Source organism: Berghia stephanieae, chromosome 9 (genome assembly GCF_034508935.2).
Source record: "Berghia stephanieae isolate SIO BIC M18660-M18661 chromosome 9, UCSD_Bste_1.3, whole genome shotgun sequence".
Lineage (NCBI taxonomy): Eukaryota > Metazoa > Mollusca > Gastropoda > Nudibranchia > Aeolidiidae > Berghia > Berghia stephanieae.
In genome coordinates, this window is record NC_088368.1 from 16846151 (window position 1) to 16866584 (window position 20434).

Below are 20434 nucleotides of genomic sequence, written 5' to 3' on the forward strand. Positions count from 1 at the left end.
ACACACACTCACACAAAAAAAAAGAGAGCAAAGCAGAAATTTACCAGAGGCAAACTCTCTGTCGACAAAAGAATCTGCTATAATTGGTAGTTCCCTCCCTTGAATGATCGGGTGTTGGACACGTCTGCCCACCAGGTGACGATATCTTGAGTCACCTGGGTTAACAGCCACTGCCATATCTGCCATCATTGTCTCCAATCTGGTGGTCGATATCAACAGTTTCTCATCTAAATGACCAAACAGATGATAGTGGTGATAAATGATTGGTGGATGATAATTCCTCGTGAGGTACAGATCTCCAACTTTCAACATTGGTTTAAACATAAACATAATAATATGATAATGGTGATGATTTAGATGATGATGATGATGATGACGACGATGATGAAAACGATGATGATGATGATGATGATGATGATGATGCTAATTATAATAACAGTATCGCCAGCAAAAAAAAATATTAATATCATAAAATCGTGCAAAAAAATCAACCTTCCTCTGGTCAAGTCACATTTTTTAATCATATTTTCAACCTATCGATCAGTGTTCACTCTATAATTTGTCACACACATATTTCAAATAAAGAAAATAAAATAAATAAATAAATCCTCCTACCTGAATCCACAACAGGATAAGCAAATGAGGAAATCACTCCAAACTCAACTTCTTTCTCCTCTCCAGGAATTCTTAACTTTGTAGGCTGGTCCAATTTGATCTTCTCCACCTAGACACACAAAACATGAAGAGAAAACAAATATACAGTAGAACTCAGAATCAATGATGATGGATCTAATGAGAGTTCTTATCCGACAAGAAATTTTGTAAAAAAGTTTTTTAAAATGTTTTTTTATTTTTGCCTGACCCAAGACAGGGGTGCTTGGAAGAACTTTATGTGTCATGTTTGAGAAGGAACAAAAAGGATCGAGTAATATGTTAGATTTCGTTATCAGATTATAGAAATGATTAAAGACATAGGCTTTTACAACCTACCAAAATCAGTCCTTTTTTTTCTTTTTTTTTTCCATTAAAAACACTCCCTGCTATATCTGAATCTATGAGTAAGAATTATTTCCTAATAGGATGAGATAGTAATAAAAGCTTACAATATATTTTGATGCCAAATGTACAACTGTGGTCCAACTTCATTTAGATTTTGATGAAGAAAAAAAACCATGTAAAAAAATCATTAAAAAACGTAAAATATTTATTTCAAAAAACAAAATGAAATCATTTTGCCTCTCTGACATAATACAGTCCAACCTGGATATACCGAACTCCAATTCAACAAAAACTCTAATCCTGAACAGACAGAGAAACCATGATTAAAAAAACAACAACAAACTATTATTATAGATATAACATTGCTAATAGTATCCTCCACTCAAGGAAAGTTCTGATTAAACATAAACTGATTACTAAACTTAATGAATTTGTTGTGACAATATTGCATTGTAACCGACATGCATTTATTTGCAGGTCCGATAACCCAATTCATTATGGGCTCATTGTTGTAATGGAAATCTCAAAAAATGATGCAAAATATTGTCCATTACAACAATGTTAAAAATAACTAGGCTCATAAGTGGGAAGTCAGACCTGCATATATGTACACATCGATTGTAACCCATAGAAAATGTTGGTAAATTATTTTCCTTTAATGAGAAAATAATTTTTTGAAATAAAAAATTAAGAGCTGTAAAGCGTGATGTATATTTCTTGAAGTATATTCATTGTTGTCATCACAACAATTATTCTCACCTCAATATCGGACACAGATGACCTGAAAGCACAAGACCAGTTGACCAATCTCCTGTCCTGGTATATCAAACCTTTTTCATAGAGACGACAAAATGCCTCTGTCACCGACTGACTCAAATTCTGAAATTCAAAACCAGCCTTGCAATCACTGATGATGGAGCACACGAAAAAGGCAAAATCTATAATGCTTTATATGAATATATAGGTGCAAAAAAAAAAAAATGAATAGATCTTGTTAATTAAGACCTTATTTCAGCAAAGATATGATACAATTAAACTTACTGACAACATACAATTCAGATCAGATGAGGACAATGAAGATGCTGAAATAACAGATTTACATTATTTCTCAAGTAGATAATGGGAAAACCAGACAAAATCTTTCATTATTTTCTCTGTTCTATTGTAGTTTCCAAGCTTTACCAACCTGACTCAAAGTGAAATATTCCCTGGACCAATCAAAAGACAATCCCAGTCTTCTAAGTTGTTCAGTGATGAAATCTCTGTTCCTGTAAAATGGATGAAATTTTAAAGATTGTTTAATATTTTCTTTTCCAGACTGATTAAACATTTATAACCCAACGCCTCAGTCTAATATTATAATGGATAAAACCAGAAGCTAAAAATTAACTTGATGATAAAAAAAACAACGAAATTTGAATTTTATTGCCATGTTTTAAAAACACACTAATTTACAATACAAATAAAAGCATATTTGTTTAACTCAAATATCATTATTCAGACTGTACGTTCAAATTATCACTGTCTGATTCACTCTAACATAATGCCAGTTTGAGGTAAGGGGTAACAAGAAATTCAGTCCAACTTTTACTTAGTGTATGGTATCAACAACAACAAAATTTAAAAAATAAACAAATAAATAAATGAATGAATAAATAAATACACATGTATTTTAATTTGTATCTTTATTTTTTATCATTATTAAAGTAGAACATTTAAGGGGAGGGTCAAAGTGAAAATCGATGGTCAATATCAAAATTGTCAATTTTGAGTTTTACAGATATTTCCATTCTATGACTAACTTATCAACAGTATTAAAATTATTTCATGGTCAAAAGCAATTTTTTCTCAGTAACATATTATTTATTATGTTATCAGGTATACTATTTTTATCTGAGTAACACTTTTTGTTCAGGATGAAAACTCGTCCATTTTTATAGCGATGTGAAGGTTGACCTCTCTTCTACGCATCATATTCCAACTGGTAAATTTCCACTCAAAATATTCCATTCAACTCACAAGATTATGAGACAAAACTAATTCACAATCCTCATTGCAGAACTCTACTTCCATATATGGTCTGATCATGCATGACCTTCGTGCCAGTGATTGCTCATTGCTTGAAGAGTTGAGTTTACACTGTGCAACACCACCATTAGCTTTATCATTTTAAGCTACATATAATATGTTAAAAAACAATTGACTAACTTGTGTTTAAAGTTCCAAATCTCAGAGACAAAAGCATCTTTCCCCAAGTCATGCCTTGTTCTTCCTTCCTCCTTCCAGATCTTTCTCTCCACCACAGCATGGGTCGCGATGCCAGCATGATCTGTGCCAGGAATCCACAATGTGGTTTTGCCTGAGGATAAGAAGGTCATCATTTGTTTTAAAAATGTAAAACTCAAGATTACTTGACTTATTTATCCAAACCACCGACTTGCTGAGGTCTAGCCCTTCTGTCTTGTGCAATGACGCAAAGATTGGATGTCTTTTGTAGTTGCCTCAGGTGACTATACAATGTGTTACTGGTACTAGGATTAGGTGGGAGGAATGAGCGTCTGAAGTCCTAGACGACGTTCAAGCAAGTGGTGTGTTACAGTTTCATTGGGTTGTTGATAGGAGGGGGATGTGTGTTGTGATTTTACTTATATATGGCTAATGAGCAGTATGTGCTGAAATTCTTAGTTGAAAGAAAACACAAGACTTGAAAGCAATGATACATTCCTAATCAAATAAAATATCTATATAATAATACCCATGGTAATGTTAATGAGGATGACATAGTGGTTGTGATGATGATGATGATGATGATGATGATGATGATGATGTAGAAGCAATGATGACAATGATAAAGACACCAAAATATCCCTATACCTGACATCCTATTCCATCGCACGAAAACATCTTGTACAGAACTGGTAAGAGCATGCCCCAAATGTAGAGAGGCTGTAACATTTGGGGGAGGAAAAAGGACAACAAATTTGTCCTCATCCATTCCATTCTGGTTAAAGAAAATCAAAACAAACTTGAAACAGATGCGTTAATCTGGTATTTTGTCGGAATGAATAAGATGAAAAATAAATTGAATACAAAACTAAAAAATGATCAGAATTAAAAATTTAAAGGTATAAATTGAAGTAGAAATGTTGGTGTTCATCTATTCTTATGATTAAAAAAAATGTCGCCATATATTTGAAGAACAACCTTTGATGAAAATGTTTAACATGTCATCCCCCCCCCATCTCTTCTACCCTTTACATAATATGAAATTTACCTTCTCATTTTGTGGAGAGAAATATCCTTGTTGCACCCACCAATCATACCATCCATCCTCCACAGTCTTTGGGTTGTGGGTTTTATCTAATGGGAAATCTACATCTGAAAATAAAGTTAAAATGTATATTTAGGTCGTTATGTTTCCATCCCCATTATCGAAGCTAGGTACTGAGAGCAAAAAAATAAAACTTGAGTTTTTATAACGCTCAGTACCAACTAAATGTGCTCAAAGTGCTTTAAAAGAGATCCCAAGCCAACAGCAACACTAAACATGTATGATGAAACATGATCCTGAAATTTTCACAATTCCTTTTAAAGTAGACAACGATATTGACACCAGGTACTTATTTATACCCGAGTGCAATGATAGGACATGGGTAAAAAGCCTGTTCCAAGGACTCAACTTTGCACCGCTCCCAGCAGAACTCGAACCAAGAACCTACGAGTCCAAACATGAGTCAAAACATAAGACCATTAAACTGATCAGTGCTCCAAAAATGTGTGAAGCTGCTTCAACCTGGTATCATGTCGGATAGAACTAGATGTTGAAAATCAAATTTAAATTCATAATGATTACAGAAATAGAATTTCCAGCTTTGCACTATAAAAAATTACAGTCACACCTCACACTGAAATGTTTAAAATCCCTGTTGTTATTAGCCTGTTATGCCAACATAGTATCATTTAGAGATGATAGATAACATAAGATAAGATAAGATAAGATATACTTTATTCATAAAAAAAAATGGAAATTCGTTTAAAGACATGGCATGCATGAAAATGTATAAACACAAACTTGAGAATCTATGGCGACAATGTATACATATATAATATATGCAAATGCACAAAAATGTAAAACTATACAACCAAGAACCAATAGCAACACTTTATATATTAATTTGATAAATTGGAAGCATTTTATTTAACAAATTTAATGGCAGAATTAGAGTTCATGCTAATCTGATCAGTGAAGCCTAAGTCAAAGCGCTATTTATTCTGTGACTCTAATCAGATAAATAATAAAAGGAGTCATTATTTCATCAGGCCTTAAATTCTAATCCCACTGTTAACCCTCTCGTGTTCAGATTATTTTTGGAGGAGTAGATAATGAGTTCCCTATATGGTCATGTCAATCATGTAGACATCCTTTGATGATATAACCCTACCCTTTGATATCTGCAGTCGCCTTTTCGTTTTCTACGGTCACTCATGACTAAACTCCGCCCAGAAACGATTTCATAGGTCCGTCCATCACCACATTTCAAACTTTTGTTCCGTGAGTTCTTAAGTTTTTTGATCGAAGAACCATTGGCTATTGAGAATCTTGACCCTTCAACGGTTGGTTGTTCTGACAGCTCACGTGTCAACAGCTGTCAACAATACATTGAGTCATCGCTGAAACAGTGGAAGACGCTGATCGCTGAGTGGCGTCACAATCACCACGTTGTTGAATAAATCATCCAGGCATGGTTGATAGGTAAAAAAGCCAAATTATGTTCTAGTTACATTTGAAGCAAACAAAGTATATCACTGATATCGTCTCATTGAGATATAAACAATGATATAAAAATCAAGAAAATCGGCCGATAAATAAAAATGTTGCTAAAAAAAGCTAAAATAAACAAAAGCAATTTTTAAAATCAAATTTATTCGTAAAACAGTTGGTTTTCAACCGATTTTTCTGAAATAAGGACCAATGTTCTTCTTTTTTCAAGCAGATTTCAACAATGTGACTTTCAAATTCCTCAGAATTATATTTTTTACTTTTAGATTTTAGCTTTTAGGCCTACTCAAAAAGGTGTTATATTCCTTGCGTAACAATAGCGTAATACATCGATGGCAAGAAGCGTCGTTTCGGCCATCTGGATAAATTGCGTGTGACTCACAATTCTACACGAATGACGTTGGCGGTCGATCAAAGAGGTGTACCAAATTTATTTACCAACTACTTTTCTTAGTGCTAAAATTACAAAGTAATAATTTCGGATCAGAATAAATAACTCTGAAGTTCCTATCTCTTTATTACAATAAAATTGATACCACAAATGACAAAATCGCCCCACAAATAAGGGAGTTATAAATTATTCATAACATTTTTTAAATTTACAAAAAGTCATTTTTCATCACCAAAGACGTAATTTTCCCCCGATTTTTACCAAACAAAGTGCAATGTCAATGATTGTCACTCGCAAATAAAATAGGATTTAAATCCCAATTTCTACAACATATTTTATTCTCTGTCGGCAAATTATAAAAATCAAAGCTGAAAACATCCTGCGACAGTGACAGGGCCTGTCATTTCCTTCACAACGATCAGATTTTACTTACTGAGACCAGTTTTGGCTACCCCGCCCATGAATATTATGCCGTAGTCGGTTTTTGTCAGGTTGAATCTTAGAGTTAAAGGGGTAAAAGAGTGTTTTTTTAAAGAGTGGATTTAAAACACTTTTACACTTTGCAGGGTTGCCAATACTCTTCAACAGTCCTAACGTCACTTCCCTCATAATGACGCATGGTAACTTAGTAACTGGCTCTAAAGTATTGGAACAATGGCGGACGCCCTTATGAAATATTTCTCTGACGAGTATAAAAGCGTATCCAGAGGGTAAAAAACATATATCTGATCATGTTTTGACTTTTACACATTCTGATCACAAAACATATGAAAAGTTCTAGCCAGCATGAAGAATAAAAAGTACAGATTTTCTTTGTTTAGAACCACGATGGCCGCCATTGCTGGGCGACGTGACATCAGACTATTGAATCCAATTCAGGGGGCAAAAATTTACCGAACTCTGACACAAACACATAGACTAACCCCTTTCTGAGTGCTGGACTCCAGTAAAACGACATTATGTGCCTAATAGTTTCCGTTTAGCAGGTGATTGGAATATATACCTAGGGTAAATATACAGAAAATTGGCAACCTTGCTCTTGTGTCGACCTGAATAGACATAGAACACTTTTGTTTAATTTGAATTCAATGTTGAACACTAAATAGTTTTAAAACATTGACTAACATGACCACTTTAAGGATGCTAATAATACTTGCATACTCTCTCTCTCTCTCTCTCTCTCTCTCTCTCTCTCTCTCTCTCTCTCTCTATCTCTCTCTCTCTTTCTCATATTCTTCTAAGCATTACCAGTACCTTTCTTTTGAAATCCAGATGAAGAGTACTTAGCAACACATAAGGAATGGAGAGGAATCTGAAAATTAGAGTTTTAAAAACTTGTAACAAGAATTAGAAAGACTTTATAATCAAAATAACATTGAGCAATCTGTACAGTCTGTTGCATACTCGCGAATTAAATTGAATGCCGCATTAATAAAATATATCAACTCAGTTTCAGCATCAAGTAACTGTAGAGGCACACTCTAAAAGACAACTTAATACCAGGGTCCAGGGTCAAGTCTGTATACTATTTAATTTTAAAAAAACAAAACAATTTAGAAAATGTCCTTCAATTTTAGATGCATTTACTAAAGAAAGAAATCTACTCTTTCTTTCAAAATCATTCATTGAAAATAATATGACTCAAAAGAAGGCTGAGAAAATTGGTTCATTGCTTTTTAGAGGGCTCATCATTTTGAGGCGCGCCTTTACAATATTAAACATGTGTTTCCTGCAACCATGCTAATTTTGCTGGAGTGAAGTGACACTAATTGCCACAATAACCATTTAAAATATCCAACAATTATATTGATCTATTTAGGCCACCAAAAAAAAACACACAATTAAATCCTACCTTTAAAAACAGTTCAGATTTTAGGATGCACCTCCTTTCTAAAAAAAAAAAAAATTTTTTAACATTTTAAAATCCTAACTTGATAATCCTGGATGAATTTCAAAAGTTATATTTGAAATTATTTTGTTACTTTGGTACTTTAGAATTTTCTTAATTCTCACTTCTGATTCAAATTGATTCTAAAACAACCAGTAATGACCATTATAAAATAATGAGTAATGAATGTTTTAAGTGAACAAAAGTTGTGAAGAATGAAACAGTTGAAAAGAAAGTTGAAACGTGTAAGTTTCTGAAATTGAGGTAGCATTTTGAAAAAAAGAGTTCTCTTTAAATTGAAGGCGGTTCATGTAGAAGTGACCTAAATGAGCGAGTGTCCTTTTCAGATACTTCTCCCTTGTCACTACAACCCTAGAAAGAGGAGAGCTAACGCTACTAGAAGGGACACTCCTTCTTTGAGCCAATGGTCACAGCCCTCGCACGCTGACTCGCGAAGTGCGTGTGCCTCGCTAAGTGTTTGCCCTAGATACGGCTGTCGCCTGCCTTTCTGTTTATGGATGTGTATGTTTATGTGTATGTTTCTATGTTTACATTTAGTGTTTGTGTGTGTGTGTATGTGTGTGTGTGTGTGAGAGAGAGAGAGAGAGAGAGAGAGAGAGAGAGAGAGAGAGAGAGAATAAGTAGGAGTGAAATATCTGTTCGATGTTATCATTATCATAATATAAGTATATAGTTATAACAAGTGTAACTAAATGACAAATTGCCATATTTATGGACAATAAATATATATTATTATTATTATTATTATTATTATTATTATCATTATCATTATCATTATTATTATTATTATTATTATTATTATTATTATTATTATTATTATTATTATTATTATTATTAATATAATCTGTGATTTTAAAATTTATTTTGGAGTTGGGTGGGTCGGGGATAGATAGACAGATAGGTAGGTAGATATATATATATAATATAGCGAGAATGGGAGTGAGAGGTGGTGGGTAGAGGGATAGAGATAGATAGATAGATAGATAGATAGATAGATAGATAGATAGATAGATAGATAGATAGATAGTAGATAGATAGAGGGAGGAGGAGAGAGAGAGAGAGGAGGAGAGAGAGAGAGAGAGAGAAAGGGGTGAGGGAAAAAGAATAGAGATAAGATAGAAACAGGGGGTGGGCAACAAAATTAACTAATGTAACTAGTGTGTGTGTGTGTGAGAGAGGAGAGAGAGAGAGAGAGAGAGAGGAGAGAGAGAGAGAGAGAGAGAGAGGAGGAAAGAATAAGTAGGAGTGAATATCTGTTCAATGTTATCGTTATTATATAACGTCATAACAAGTGTAACTAAATGACAAATTGCCATATTTATGTACAATAAAGATCTATTTATTATTATTATTATTATTATTATTATTATTTATTATTATTATTATTATTATTATTATTATTTATTATTATAATAATAATAATATAATAATAATAATAATATAATATAATAATAATAATTTAATAATTATATTCTGTGATTTTAAAATTATTTTGGGGGTTGGGTGGGTCGGGGATAGATAGACAGATAGGTAGGTAGATATATAGAATATGGCGAGAATGGGAGAGAGAGGAGGGGGGTAGAGGGATAGAGATAGATAGATAGATAGATCGATAGATAGATAGAGAGAGAGAGAGAGGGGGGGGGGGGAGAGAGAGATAAACAGGGGGGGGGGGCACACAAAATTAACTAAATGTACTCACATTCCTCAATTGTGTGTGTGTGTGTGTGTGTGAGAGAGAGAGAGAGAGAGAGAGAGAGAGAGAGAGAGAGAGAGAGAATAAGTAGGAGTGACATATCTGTTCAATGTTATCGTTATTATATAACGTCATAACAAGTGTAACTAAATGACAAATTGCCATATTGATGACAATAAAGATCTATCATTATTATAATAATCTGTGATTTTAAAATTCATTTTGGGGTTTGGTGGGTTGGGGATAGATAGATAGATATATTGGTAGGTAGATAGGTAGATATAATATAGCGAGAGAGAGAGAGAGGGGGGGGGGGGGGGGTAGGGATGGGGGGGGGGGTGGGGGGGGAAGAGGGATAGAGGCAGATAGATAGATAGATAGAGAGAGAAAAAAAGAGAGAGAGAGAGAGAGAGAGAGAGAGAGAGAGAGAGAAAGAGAGAGAGAGAAAAGAGAGAGAAACAAGGGGGGGGGGGGGCACAAAATTAACAAAATGTACAACTCAGCGTCTTCCATGTTCAACTCAATCTCTAAAATATCTCAGATCTTATTAGTACTAAGCCTACTATAGATCTAGAAATCTCAAGTGTCACTGATGGTTGTCTATAACATGTGGGAACAGATCTCCACTTAATACTAAAATGAAAAAGACTAAATTTCAACAAAGAGTCACTGATGGGTGTCTACAACACATGGCCCAATAAAAATAATAACTAAACAAAGGGTACACACACACGTGCCCAGTTTAATTAGACCTCCCCCCCCTCCCTCCCCCTCTAGTCTAGCCAGGCGAAACCGGCGGCCAGCCAAGGAGCGTGTTGCTAACACGCGCTAACAAATCACTAGGCAAGTGTGGTGTGTGCCACGCGAACGGCGAGTTGTCCCTTCTAGTCGTAGCTCCAACTACAGACTACACTTCACTTATTAAACCACCTTCAATGAATGTTCAACTTTAACTTGGCGGTAGTACAATTAACAGCGATATTGACGAACAGTGCAGAAATACATAAATATGAAAATCTACAGCATTGGTCATTGGCATTTTAAACTGATGTTTCAAAACTTGAGTGCGAAGTGGTTGAACTTCCGAGTACCTGTATCTAACAAGTACAGTGGAGTGCCAGAATCAATAGAGCCAGAGCGGTTTGTCGTCTGCTAAGATATTTCGACGAAGATTTACATGCGCAGTGCTACCTATGTTTTATATACATACCCGTGGCTTTAATGTATCATATCTAAATCCTAATTGTCCGTGGAAGATGATTCGATCATAATGGTGAAACTCTCTATTACACTCGGTTAATTTGACACCAAATTTCCTAAAAATGTAAGACCGCTTGCACCAGGAGGCTGCCATTTTGGAAGAAAAAAAATGTGCTCATAGAGTAGAATAGTATACAATATATTTTGGTTTTAAGATTCGATTTTGTTCCCTATTGGTCAAGTTTACATCTATTTATCTTGCTACAAAGAAAAAGTTACTGCGCACTCAAATACATAACACAAAGTTATTACAATGGATTTTGTACCAGGCATCTATGAATCCTATGACATCCATAAATTGAATACCAAAAATATACATAGAGCTACGTTATATTTACCCCCGATAATCTTGGAGTTTTATCAGTCCTATTTTGATATCCCTGAAACTTTACTTGACCCTTAGAACACTTGTTATTCAATATTATTAATATAATATAAATATATTATAGTAATTGATTGATCTTTATTTTGAGGAATGGTTAATGTGGTAACATAGTAATCCGCAGCGAATGGTTCATGTAAACAATATGGCGGATACCAATGCCCCCAGATATTATATTTGGCCTTGACTTTAAAGTCAATGTATGAAGAAATGAGGCCTTAAATTTAAAATTTATGAATAATATACCATTAATATAATATTAAATCAAAGTATGATAATATCTGTATAGCTACTTATCCCCTTATCCTACTTTTGTATCCTGGTGGATTTCTCTATGTCAAACCGAGAGCAGGTTTGTGCAGGTTGTAGAACTGGAAATCTGCGCGTGTTTATGATCAGTAAACTTTGTTGTTTAAAATTGAGTAAGCAAAATGCAAAGTAACATTTATTTTGCAATTTATTTTGATGATTTTTTAAACATAAGCTGACCAACACCGTCGTGAAAGTTCAATATTTCAGCATCAAGAACGCATAAAATTCAATGGCGTGCAACACCGCTATTTAATTCCCATCCACAATGTATTTTTGTATATCTTTCATTGACCTAACATGAAATCCTACGCGAAAGAATTCTTATAGTCATTCCAAATATTTTAAAAACAAATATTCATCGTGATACTTTTTATTGGTTGGTTCTTGTTTTATTTGAGTCTTTAAATGTAACCATATAGGTTATTCGTCGTAACTGTAAACTACAAATATCGATTATTTCATTGATTTTACAGAGCATTGTTTATGTATGCTAAACTAAAGGTGAGATAGAACTGTCAAAAGGCAAAACAGTCAATTTATCTGACCATTAAGTACAAAGCGTTTCAAATTTGATAACAACATCTCAAGATACGATATGCCTCACTGTTCAAAGTGTTTGGTTTGCTTTTTTCAAATAATCAATGAAATTGTTGATAGATAAACGTTTTTAATTAAAATTTCTTCTTTTCATTTTTATGAGGAAAGCATGTCTTTAGAAAAGACAAACCAAAAAATGGCATTAAGTTGACTCTTGGAAAATGCTATTTAGTCAAAATCGGGTGTAAAATAGTGCATAATCAGTAACAACGTTGTCTCTAGCAAAAAAAAAAAGTCGTAAAAGTGCTTCACATGCGTCATACCCCATCCTACATGTTAAGTGTTCTTTTGGTTTGTGCTCCTTGTAAAGCGTTTTGAACACATTAAGTGGATATTGCGCTATTTAGAAATCTCAAGCTCGAGATATCCAAAGTCACATCTGTAGTGTAACATCACAAGTGGGTTAGATCAGTGGCTACACTGAAGTGGTTGGAGTTTGAATCTGGTACTACCGGTGAAGACAATTATGTGATGTGATGTTGCACCCAATAGATTTTTTTATCCTCTTTACAATATTATGTATTGTATGAATAAAATTAAATTACCACTCTTTTTTTCAGGACTAATCCATATTGTTTAAATAGACATTTCACACAATGATGCGACGATCATCTGGGGGTGCAGCAAGTGGGAGAGGAGGTCCCTCGAACCTTCCAATCCCCACTTATTCAAGGGGGAGTCCTGCCAGTAGCACAGCCTCTTCTCTCACAGGCAGAGGACGATCGATGGCCCATTCAACCGAGGATATCCCGAGACAGGTATTTTCTTTTAAAATTATTATTGTTTTTTTAATTATTATTTTAAAATTATGAGTATGGTGTTAGTGTAGTCACTCATCTTGGTTTCTGTAGTGAGATATATTGCCCCCTGCTTTTTGTGTAGTCTATTTAAACATACTTTCCACCCGATCTACAGTCGGTATCACTGCTCTAACAGTGCTGGGTGGCCTCAGGGAATATAATAAAATCCATTGTCCAATCGTTTGTTACTTTATGTGAAGTGGGGTGCCTTCCTAAGTGCAGAAGCTAAGGGACCCAGAATCGTGATGATCTATCAACATTATTCCAAATGAGTTTCCAATTTCAGTTTTTGAAAATAGGACTTCAATTCTAGATTCTTTATGTAATAGTTTACAATTTAAGTAATAAGTTACAGACTTTCATATCATATAGTGTTCTGTAATGTATTGAATGTCTTGGCATTGGATAAAGGTATGGCATATTATTTTCACCAAGCTATCTATCAATTAATGATTTCATTTAGTACTTCATTGTTTACATGACATTGCTGGCAGAAAAGGAAGAGAAAAAAAAACCCCAATCAGTTGAAAGACGTAGAAAAGGCACCACGCTATCTATCAATTAATGATTTTATTTAGTACTTCATTGTTCACACAACATTGCTAGCAGAAAAGGAAGAGAAAAACCCCAATCAGTTGAAAGACGTAGAAAAGGCACCACGCTATCTATCAATTAATGATTTTATCAGGTACTTCATTGTTCACACGACATTGCTAGCAGATAAGGAAGAGGTAAAAAAACCCCAATCAATTAAGAGACGAGGAATAGGTAATTTATATTATTTCTTTACAGCTTGGATCTAGCCTAAGCCCAGCCCCCAATCAACGAAGAGCCATGTCGCCAAACACAAGGAGGACCCCATCACCAGGAGAGACAAAAAGAAGGTCACTGTTGTCTCCTGCAAGGCAACCTAGTCAACAAACAAATGGTAAGAAAATAAAGATATATTCCATATATTGTACAAACAACATAGAAACATAGAACATAATGAACCTGCTTTATGTAATTTTATTACCAAAAAATACCTAAACTAATGAATATTTTTCATCATATTTCCACTAGTTGGGGTCCGCTACATAACAGAGGACATGATACGTAAGATGGCAAAGGAAGATAACCTGGAACAGGTTACCTCACTCAACTTGACACTTACCAAAGAGGGAGGAAAGAAAATAAAGGTAAATTAAATAAAATTTAATCATGCTCTGACTCTTTTGTTAGCATTATTATGCCAAATTGCCAAACAAGCTCACAAGACCGCTCTTTTAAATGTTTTTTATCCAAGGAAAATTTTTAATTTTGTTGCCATGCTTGAAGTTCTTTGTGTGTGTGGGTTTTTTTTTTCTTGTATTTTGTTTGTTTTGTTTTTGCTTGTTTTTTTATGAATAAGCATCTCTGGTAAAAAAAAAAAAGTTAGCATTTTATATCACTTATAATTATTTAAATATGCAAAATGGTTACATGCATTTTTTTTCTCGCAATTATCCTGGCATAGCACCATGCACTACTTTACAAATTTTAATCTTGTTTGTTACTGAATTTGTTTCAATTTCTTATTATCCATTTCTTTTCTAGCAAGTTGTTGATATAATGAATCAAGCTTGAGAAGTTTCATTCCTATTCAATTTTTTATATTTTCTTTCCTTAAAATAGTATATTGAAAATTTGGACAAGTTACGCAAACTCCAGACTCTTAACCTAAGCTACAATTTGATTGAGAAGATGGAGAAGATGGAGAAAATTTTGCGTCTGCGAGATTTGAATCTATCCAACAACATGATCACTAAGATTGAAGGCATTGAAAACCTCACGTCATTGCAGTCACTGAATCTAAATAACAATCAGATTGAGCACATCCCTCAATGGTTTGCCAAAAAGTTGAAAGCTTTGAGGACATTCAGAATCTCTCATAACAGAATGAGTTCAGTAAGTGATTAGAGATAATGAATGAAATTATTAAATTAGATTAGTAATGATAATGTCTTGTGCATGTGGTGTCAATAGGAGAGGGACCAAAGGTCTAATAATGAATCATTTTGGGCTGTCAATGCCCGTCACTGGGATACAGTTTAAAATGATTCTGCTGGTTATTGAATTTTTCACAAATAAATAGTTGATGATATTTTAAGGAACTAAAGATATCTTCAATAATTGTGCAAAATTCACTCCAATATTTCATTTTGGATGTCCCAATCACCATTGATAGCTTTTTTTTTTTAATTGTTCCCAACATTACTCAGCGGTATGTGGTCACCAAGGTATCCAATATGGTGAAGATACTCAGAAAAAACTCCACTTAATTTTGCTAGGAATCATTTTATGCCGATTTATGCTTGATTCAAACATACAGCCAAAGTCCATACTGCAACCTTAAATCAAAACTTGGTAATGATCAAAATGACTAGCTAGCTACTCACTCAGCCAATGTTTTTTTTTTTTTTTTTGTTTTGGGTTTTTTTTGAAAATTTGTTTTGACGTTTATGAAGAGCTCATTTAATTTGTTTTAAAATATTATTCCATGAATACCTCCACAGCTGAATGAGATTTCCAAGCTGAAACCTTTACCAGATTTGATCCAGCTAGACGTAGCTGAAAACCCATTGTGTGCCTTGCCGCATTGTCGCTTCTACATTATCTTTCATCTGAGGACGATGGAATTATTGGATGGGCAGGCGGTCAATGATAGGGAGAGAAAGCAGGCACAAGACAGATTTGCTCTTGGTTTGTATTTTCCTCTTGTGACTTAAGGCAGTGTTCAGTCATGAGGGCAACAATAGGGAAAATTACATTTTATGGTTGAGAAATAGATTTTTTACCTTTTTATATTTTCACAAAATATTAACTAGTGTGTTTCTCATTCACGTAGATGAAGGCAATTTAGAACAGTGTATTTCTTTATTTTATTATGAGAGGTAAAGCTTGTTTTGGAGATATAATAACAGATGTGACCCATATTGAGCAAGTCAAGGGGTATTGCTTTGTAAAAATACTCAAGTTTTTAAAAATTGTTCTTAAGCTTATATGCAATTGTGTACGGAGCAGTATTTGGTTTGTTGATTTGGTTGGTTTGATTTTGTAAAACTTGTGTGTTCAGTTGATACATTTTTTTAATGTTTGTATTTTAATAGATGAAGTGGAACAGCTTGAAAAGCGTTTGGAACAGAAAGAAAATAAAGTAAAGCAACTGGAGGAATCACAAAATAGATCAGATCTGGTAAATTTGAATATTTCTTTATATTGATATCTATGGAGCTTACAATATTGTTTCATAAATAATTTTATGTACACATAATGTCCTGTTCTCAATATAGACAGTAAATGAATCTAGCATTGAATATGACAGTATTCTGTGCCTCTTAACGCTGAGGTCAACATTTTATGCCATTAACATGAAAACTGATTATCTTTCAAATCATTTTTTTTCCTCTTATTGTTACTGCTGACTAAATCTATAGAACAGTCAGAGCAATGTGACTTGGACTTCATTGAAATTAAAATATGAGTCGCTTTGACGTTACTGGTCTTTTTGTAAAAACAGGATGATACGATTGCAAATAAGATCAGAATTGAACCCAAAGCTGTTCAGGGTTTTTAAGTTTTTAAAAGATTACATGATTATATTTTTTCATTTCTAAAGACTTGATAGATAATAATGTTCTTAATCAGAAAAACAAAATTAAGATAATATTTGATACCAATCTGAATGAAAAAAAAAAGTGGCTAAGCACAAAATTTGACCAAACTCTTCAACTCTTCATCAATATTTTATAAATAAGGTTTGACCATAAATCTGTAATTGAGTTTGAATGTATTGTACCATCATTTCTTCATTTCTGTCTAGAAATTATATCAAGCCAAATGAGCCTGTGATACTTATGAGTGTTTGAACGATGTGACATTAATTTGAAATTTTCATATCATTGTATCTGGCTTTTTTTCTGATTTAGTCAATTTTTTAATGCCTTTTTTTATTCAGGAGCGAACGCAGCAAGAAACCTCTCAATCCCAAATGCTCAACAAAGAGAAATATTTGACGGATCAGTTGAAGAAAATGGAGCAAGAAGTTGTCGCAAAGGATGAGCTGGTATGTCCCTCGTTCTTCAGTACTGGTTTGCATTAATAATCAGCTTCCTTAAAATTCCAATAAAAAAAAAATATATGTATATTTCTTTTTACTTGAAAAAAAATTATCTGTATTCTAAATATGCCCATTGCTGTTGATGCTTATTTTATACCAATTCATATTTCGGTTTTCAGTTGAAGAAGAAAACACAAGACCTGAATAAAGCCAGTCAGAAACATTATCAGCTGGAGCAGGAACTTGCCTTTTATAAAATTGACTCAAAGTTTGACAGTTTGACAGAGGCACCAAAATTCAACATTGAAAATGTGAGTGATACAAGGGTTTCTCATTTTATTTGGTTGATTTTTTTTTGTTTTTTGTTTTTGTTGTTTTTTTTTTGTTTGTTTTTTCTTGTTTTTTTGTTGGTTTTATTTTAATTTTTTTTTGGGGGGGGGGGGTTTGTTGGATTTTTTTGGGGTTTTTTTGGTGTTAACTTTTATCGAGCACTTTGAATTACTTAAACCAACTACAAAAGACGTCTAACTTCTACGTCATGGCACAAGACCGAAGGGCTAGAGCCCAGGTGGTCGGTGGTTCGGATAAGTAAGCAAGTAAGTAAGAATTACTTAAACAGGTAAAGAGCTATAAGTTTCTTGCCTGAAAATTTAGACAGTATTTTTTCTTTGTTAATGGAATGATAAAGAAATTGATTAAATGCACGCTTAGAGTCTAGCATGAGCAAAGAATGATATATGGAGATTGTAGATTGGCAATAAATCGAATATGGGTAATATATAGATGGAACATACCCTATTTATGTAATTATGTATTTACTCTTAAAGAGATGATATCTCCAAACCGCTGATCATATAATTTGAGCAAAGTAGCTTAAGTCGTGTTTCATAAGATTTGTTTTAAAGCTCAATCTGTCTCTTTACAAAGACACAGTGGTTATTTATATCATCCTTTCAATTGCTCCAATACTATCTCCATTCTCAAACAGGCTGATGATAGTGGAGAACTCCAAGAAGCGCCTTACATTGGAAAGGCACGTTTTCGAGCCAACCAGTTTGCCCAGGAGTCAATGATCGTCCCTTCGTCTCTGCCACAAAGGGGAGTGTTGAGTGCGAGGGCTTCCCCTGGTATTGTGAGACGTTCGTTATCTCCCCCATCAAAAGATCCGATGCACAAGGAACTGGATTCCCAACTGGAGCACAAACATGCTGAAGTTAAGCAAAGTAAGTATCATTGCCATCAAAGTCAATATCAATCTGCAAGAAACTGTCTATGAATCAGATTATGTTCTTTCCTAGTTATTGCTTTTTCTTTCCCATTCAGATATTTCTATTTTCTGTCCAGCGTTATTTGCCCCCCCCCCTCCCTCCCCCCTAAAGTTCTGGAAATAACTATATTGACCAAAGATTATTGCTTATAAAATATTAATCTTTTGTGTTCTCACAGCTGAAGAGAAACTGAGAAACCTTCAAGAAGATTTGTCCAACACAGAGAAACGTCTGATGAGCGCCACAACAGAGCTAAAGAAGCTTTCCATGGACAGAAACACGCCAGAACCATTCAGGGACGACAACAAGTATAAGATACGACAGAGGCTGGCCAGGAAAATGCAAAGGGTGAGTAAGAGATAGAGATTATATTTAGTCTAAAATTAGGTCAGTCAAAGACAGTATTTAAATGAAAAAATAAATAGACATTATGTAGTCATAATGTTTAATATCTCCCCATTATTGTTTGGTGTATGTAATGTTGCTAGTTTTGTTTTATTTGTATTGTGCCCAAGCGTCACGCAGGGTCCCAATTACTCAGGTGGTAGAGCACTCACTTGGCACACAAAGGGACCAGGTTCAATCCCGGGTAAAGTCACGATTTTTTTGGAGTCCACCCACCAGTGATTTGGTTACTGGGTCTATTAGTTCAGGCAGAAAGTACTTTGCAAGAGACACGTGACCTATCAAAAGCTAGTAAGCAAATGCTATTGTCAGTTTAACGCCAATGAAACTGGTATATATATATATATATATATATATATATATATGTGTGTGTGTGTGTGTGTGTGTATATGTGCATGTGTGTCCCACTTCTTTCTTGACAATTTTTACCAATATTCACGTTTAAGATTACAATAGAATCTCAAAAACAAATTAATAATGCAGTATATCCAAGTTTAACATTTTAAAAAAAATAGATTTTGCTGGTTCTGCATTAAGGCAATTTGTGGCAAATCTTGCAACTGCCATCTGAATATTTTAATGGCATTTATGTCCCTTTAGGTCCCATGCAGTACAAGCATACACCAAACTTGGTTAGAGAAGTTGAGTGCCTGTATTAGGTATAGTTAGTAATATTATTAACTTAGCTTTCTTTTGTCATTAACATAGGCTATAATAGGCGATATTATTTGCTTCTGATTTAGATATTTTAAAAAAAATTTCAGGTGAATGCTCTGAGAGATCAAGCTACCCAGATGGAACAAGATATTGATAGAAAACACGAGATTATCACGGGAGACAGAAATTCACTCCACCAGATGCAACACAGGGTGTCCAGTATGAATCCCAACGACCCCACTCTTGTAAGTGTGCTGTTTGGGAACGAGGGTCTGTTGAAGAGAGGAAGGAGAGCCAGAGAGAGGAAAGAGAGAGAGAGAGAGAGAGAGAGAGAGAGAGAGAGAGAGAGAGAGAGAGAGAGAGAGAGAGAGAGAGAGAGAGAGAGAGAGAGAAGAAGAGAGAGGAGAGAGAGAGAGAGAGAGAAGAGAGAGAGAGAGAGAGAGAGAGAGAGAGAGGGAGAGAGAGAGAGAGAGAGAAAGAGAGAGAGAGAGAGAGAGAGAGAGAGAGGATATGTTATTTGTCATGAAGAAAACATCCATTAGAATAAATATCAAAACCTGTTTCTGTTTGCAGGAGCGATTGCAGAGGGAATTGGAAGAAAAGGAGCGAAAACTGAATGAAAGTAGTCAGCGTCAGATAGAACTACAGAAAGAACTGGAAGAGGCACTGCATCAGATTGCCAAGGAAACGACAGACATCAAAAAGTTGGAGGAGCAGCTCTCTGCTGGTAAGGACTACATTTGTTTTCCACAGAATTTGGGTTAAATCTAGGCTAGACTGCTTTTTTTAATTGTTCATTTTATATTGCTGGAATGGACAGCGATTTCACCATTTACTGTTGTTGGGCTGTTTGTTTTTAGAATATAGGGTCTGGTTTCTGAAATTCTATTTTTGAAAGCT

At 34.4% G+C, this 20434-nt stretch overlaps 2 protein-coding genes across 10 annotated transcripts in view; one reads left to right on the forward strand and one right to left on the reverse strand.

Annotated features, from left to right (window-relative positions):
• The window catches only part of LOC144979805 (valine--tRNA ligase-like), a 28249-nt gene extending 17103 nt beyond the window's left edge, over positions 1-11146 (reverse strand). Inside the window, exons 1-9 of one of the 2 annotated variants that reach the window (XM_078926911.1) lie at positions 10986-11146; positions 7425-7482; positions 4274-4377; positions 3874-4000; positions 3208-3358; positions 2186-2267; positions 1759-1878; positions 616-724; positions 45-227 (exon numbers count right to left, since the gene is read on the reverse strand). In XM_078926911.1, the coding sequence (XP_078783037.1) occupies positions 45-227; positions 616-724; positions 1759-1878; positions 2186-2267; positions 3208-3358; positions 3874-4000; positions 4274-4377; positions 7425-7482; positions 10986-11129 (1078 nt within the window). In that variant the 5' untranslated portion in view covers positions 11130-11146. Of the gene's footprint in view, positions 1-44; positions 228-615; positions 725-1758; positions 1879-2185; positions 2268-3207; positions 3359-3873; positions 4001-4273; positions 4378-7424; positions 7483-10985 lie in introns of those variants that run through there. The other variant, XM_078926912.1, reaches the window with a different exon arrangement.
• A 386-nt stretch (positions 11147-11532) lies between these two features.
• LOC144979806 (uncharacterized) overlaps positions 11533-20434 on the forward strand; it is a 95381-nt gene continuing 86479 nt past the window's right edge. For 3 of the 8 annotated variants that reach the window (XM_078926920.1, XM_078926921.1, XM_078926919.1), the window contains exons 1-13: positions 11667-11769; positions 12887-13084; positions 13919-14054; positions 14189-14304; positions 14780-15052; positions 15661-15847; positions 16255-16340; positions 17103-17210; positions 17384-17515; positions 18193-18427; positions 18651-18820; positions 19642-19779; positions 20108-20261. In XM_078926920.1, coding sequence (XP_078783046.1) covers positions 12923-13084; positions 13919-14054; positions 14189-14304; positions 14780-15052; positions 15661-15847; positions 16255-16340; positions 17103-17210; positions 17384-17515; positions 18193-18427; positions 18651-18820; positions 19642-19779; positions 20108-20261 — 1897 coding nt within the window. In that variant the 5' untranslated portion in view covers positions 11667-11769; positions 12887-12922. Of the gene's footprint in view, positions 11840-12886; positions 13085-13918; positions 14055-14188; positions 14305-14779; positions 15053-15660; positions 15848-16254; positions 16341-17102; positions 17211-17383; positions 17516-18192; positions 18428-18650; positions 18821-19641; positions 19780-20107; positions 20262-20434 lie in introns of all 8 variants that reach the window. The other 5 variants (XM_078926913.1, XM_078926916.1, XM_078926914.1 and 2 more) reach the window with 3 other exon arrangements.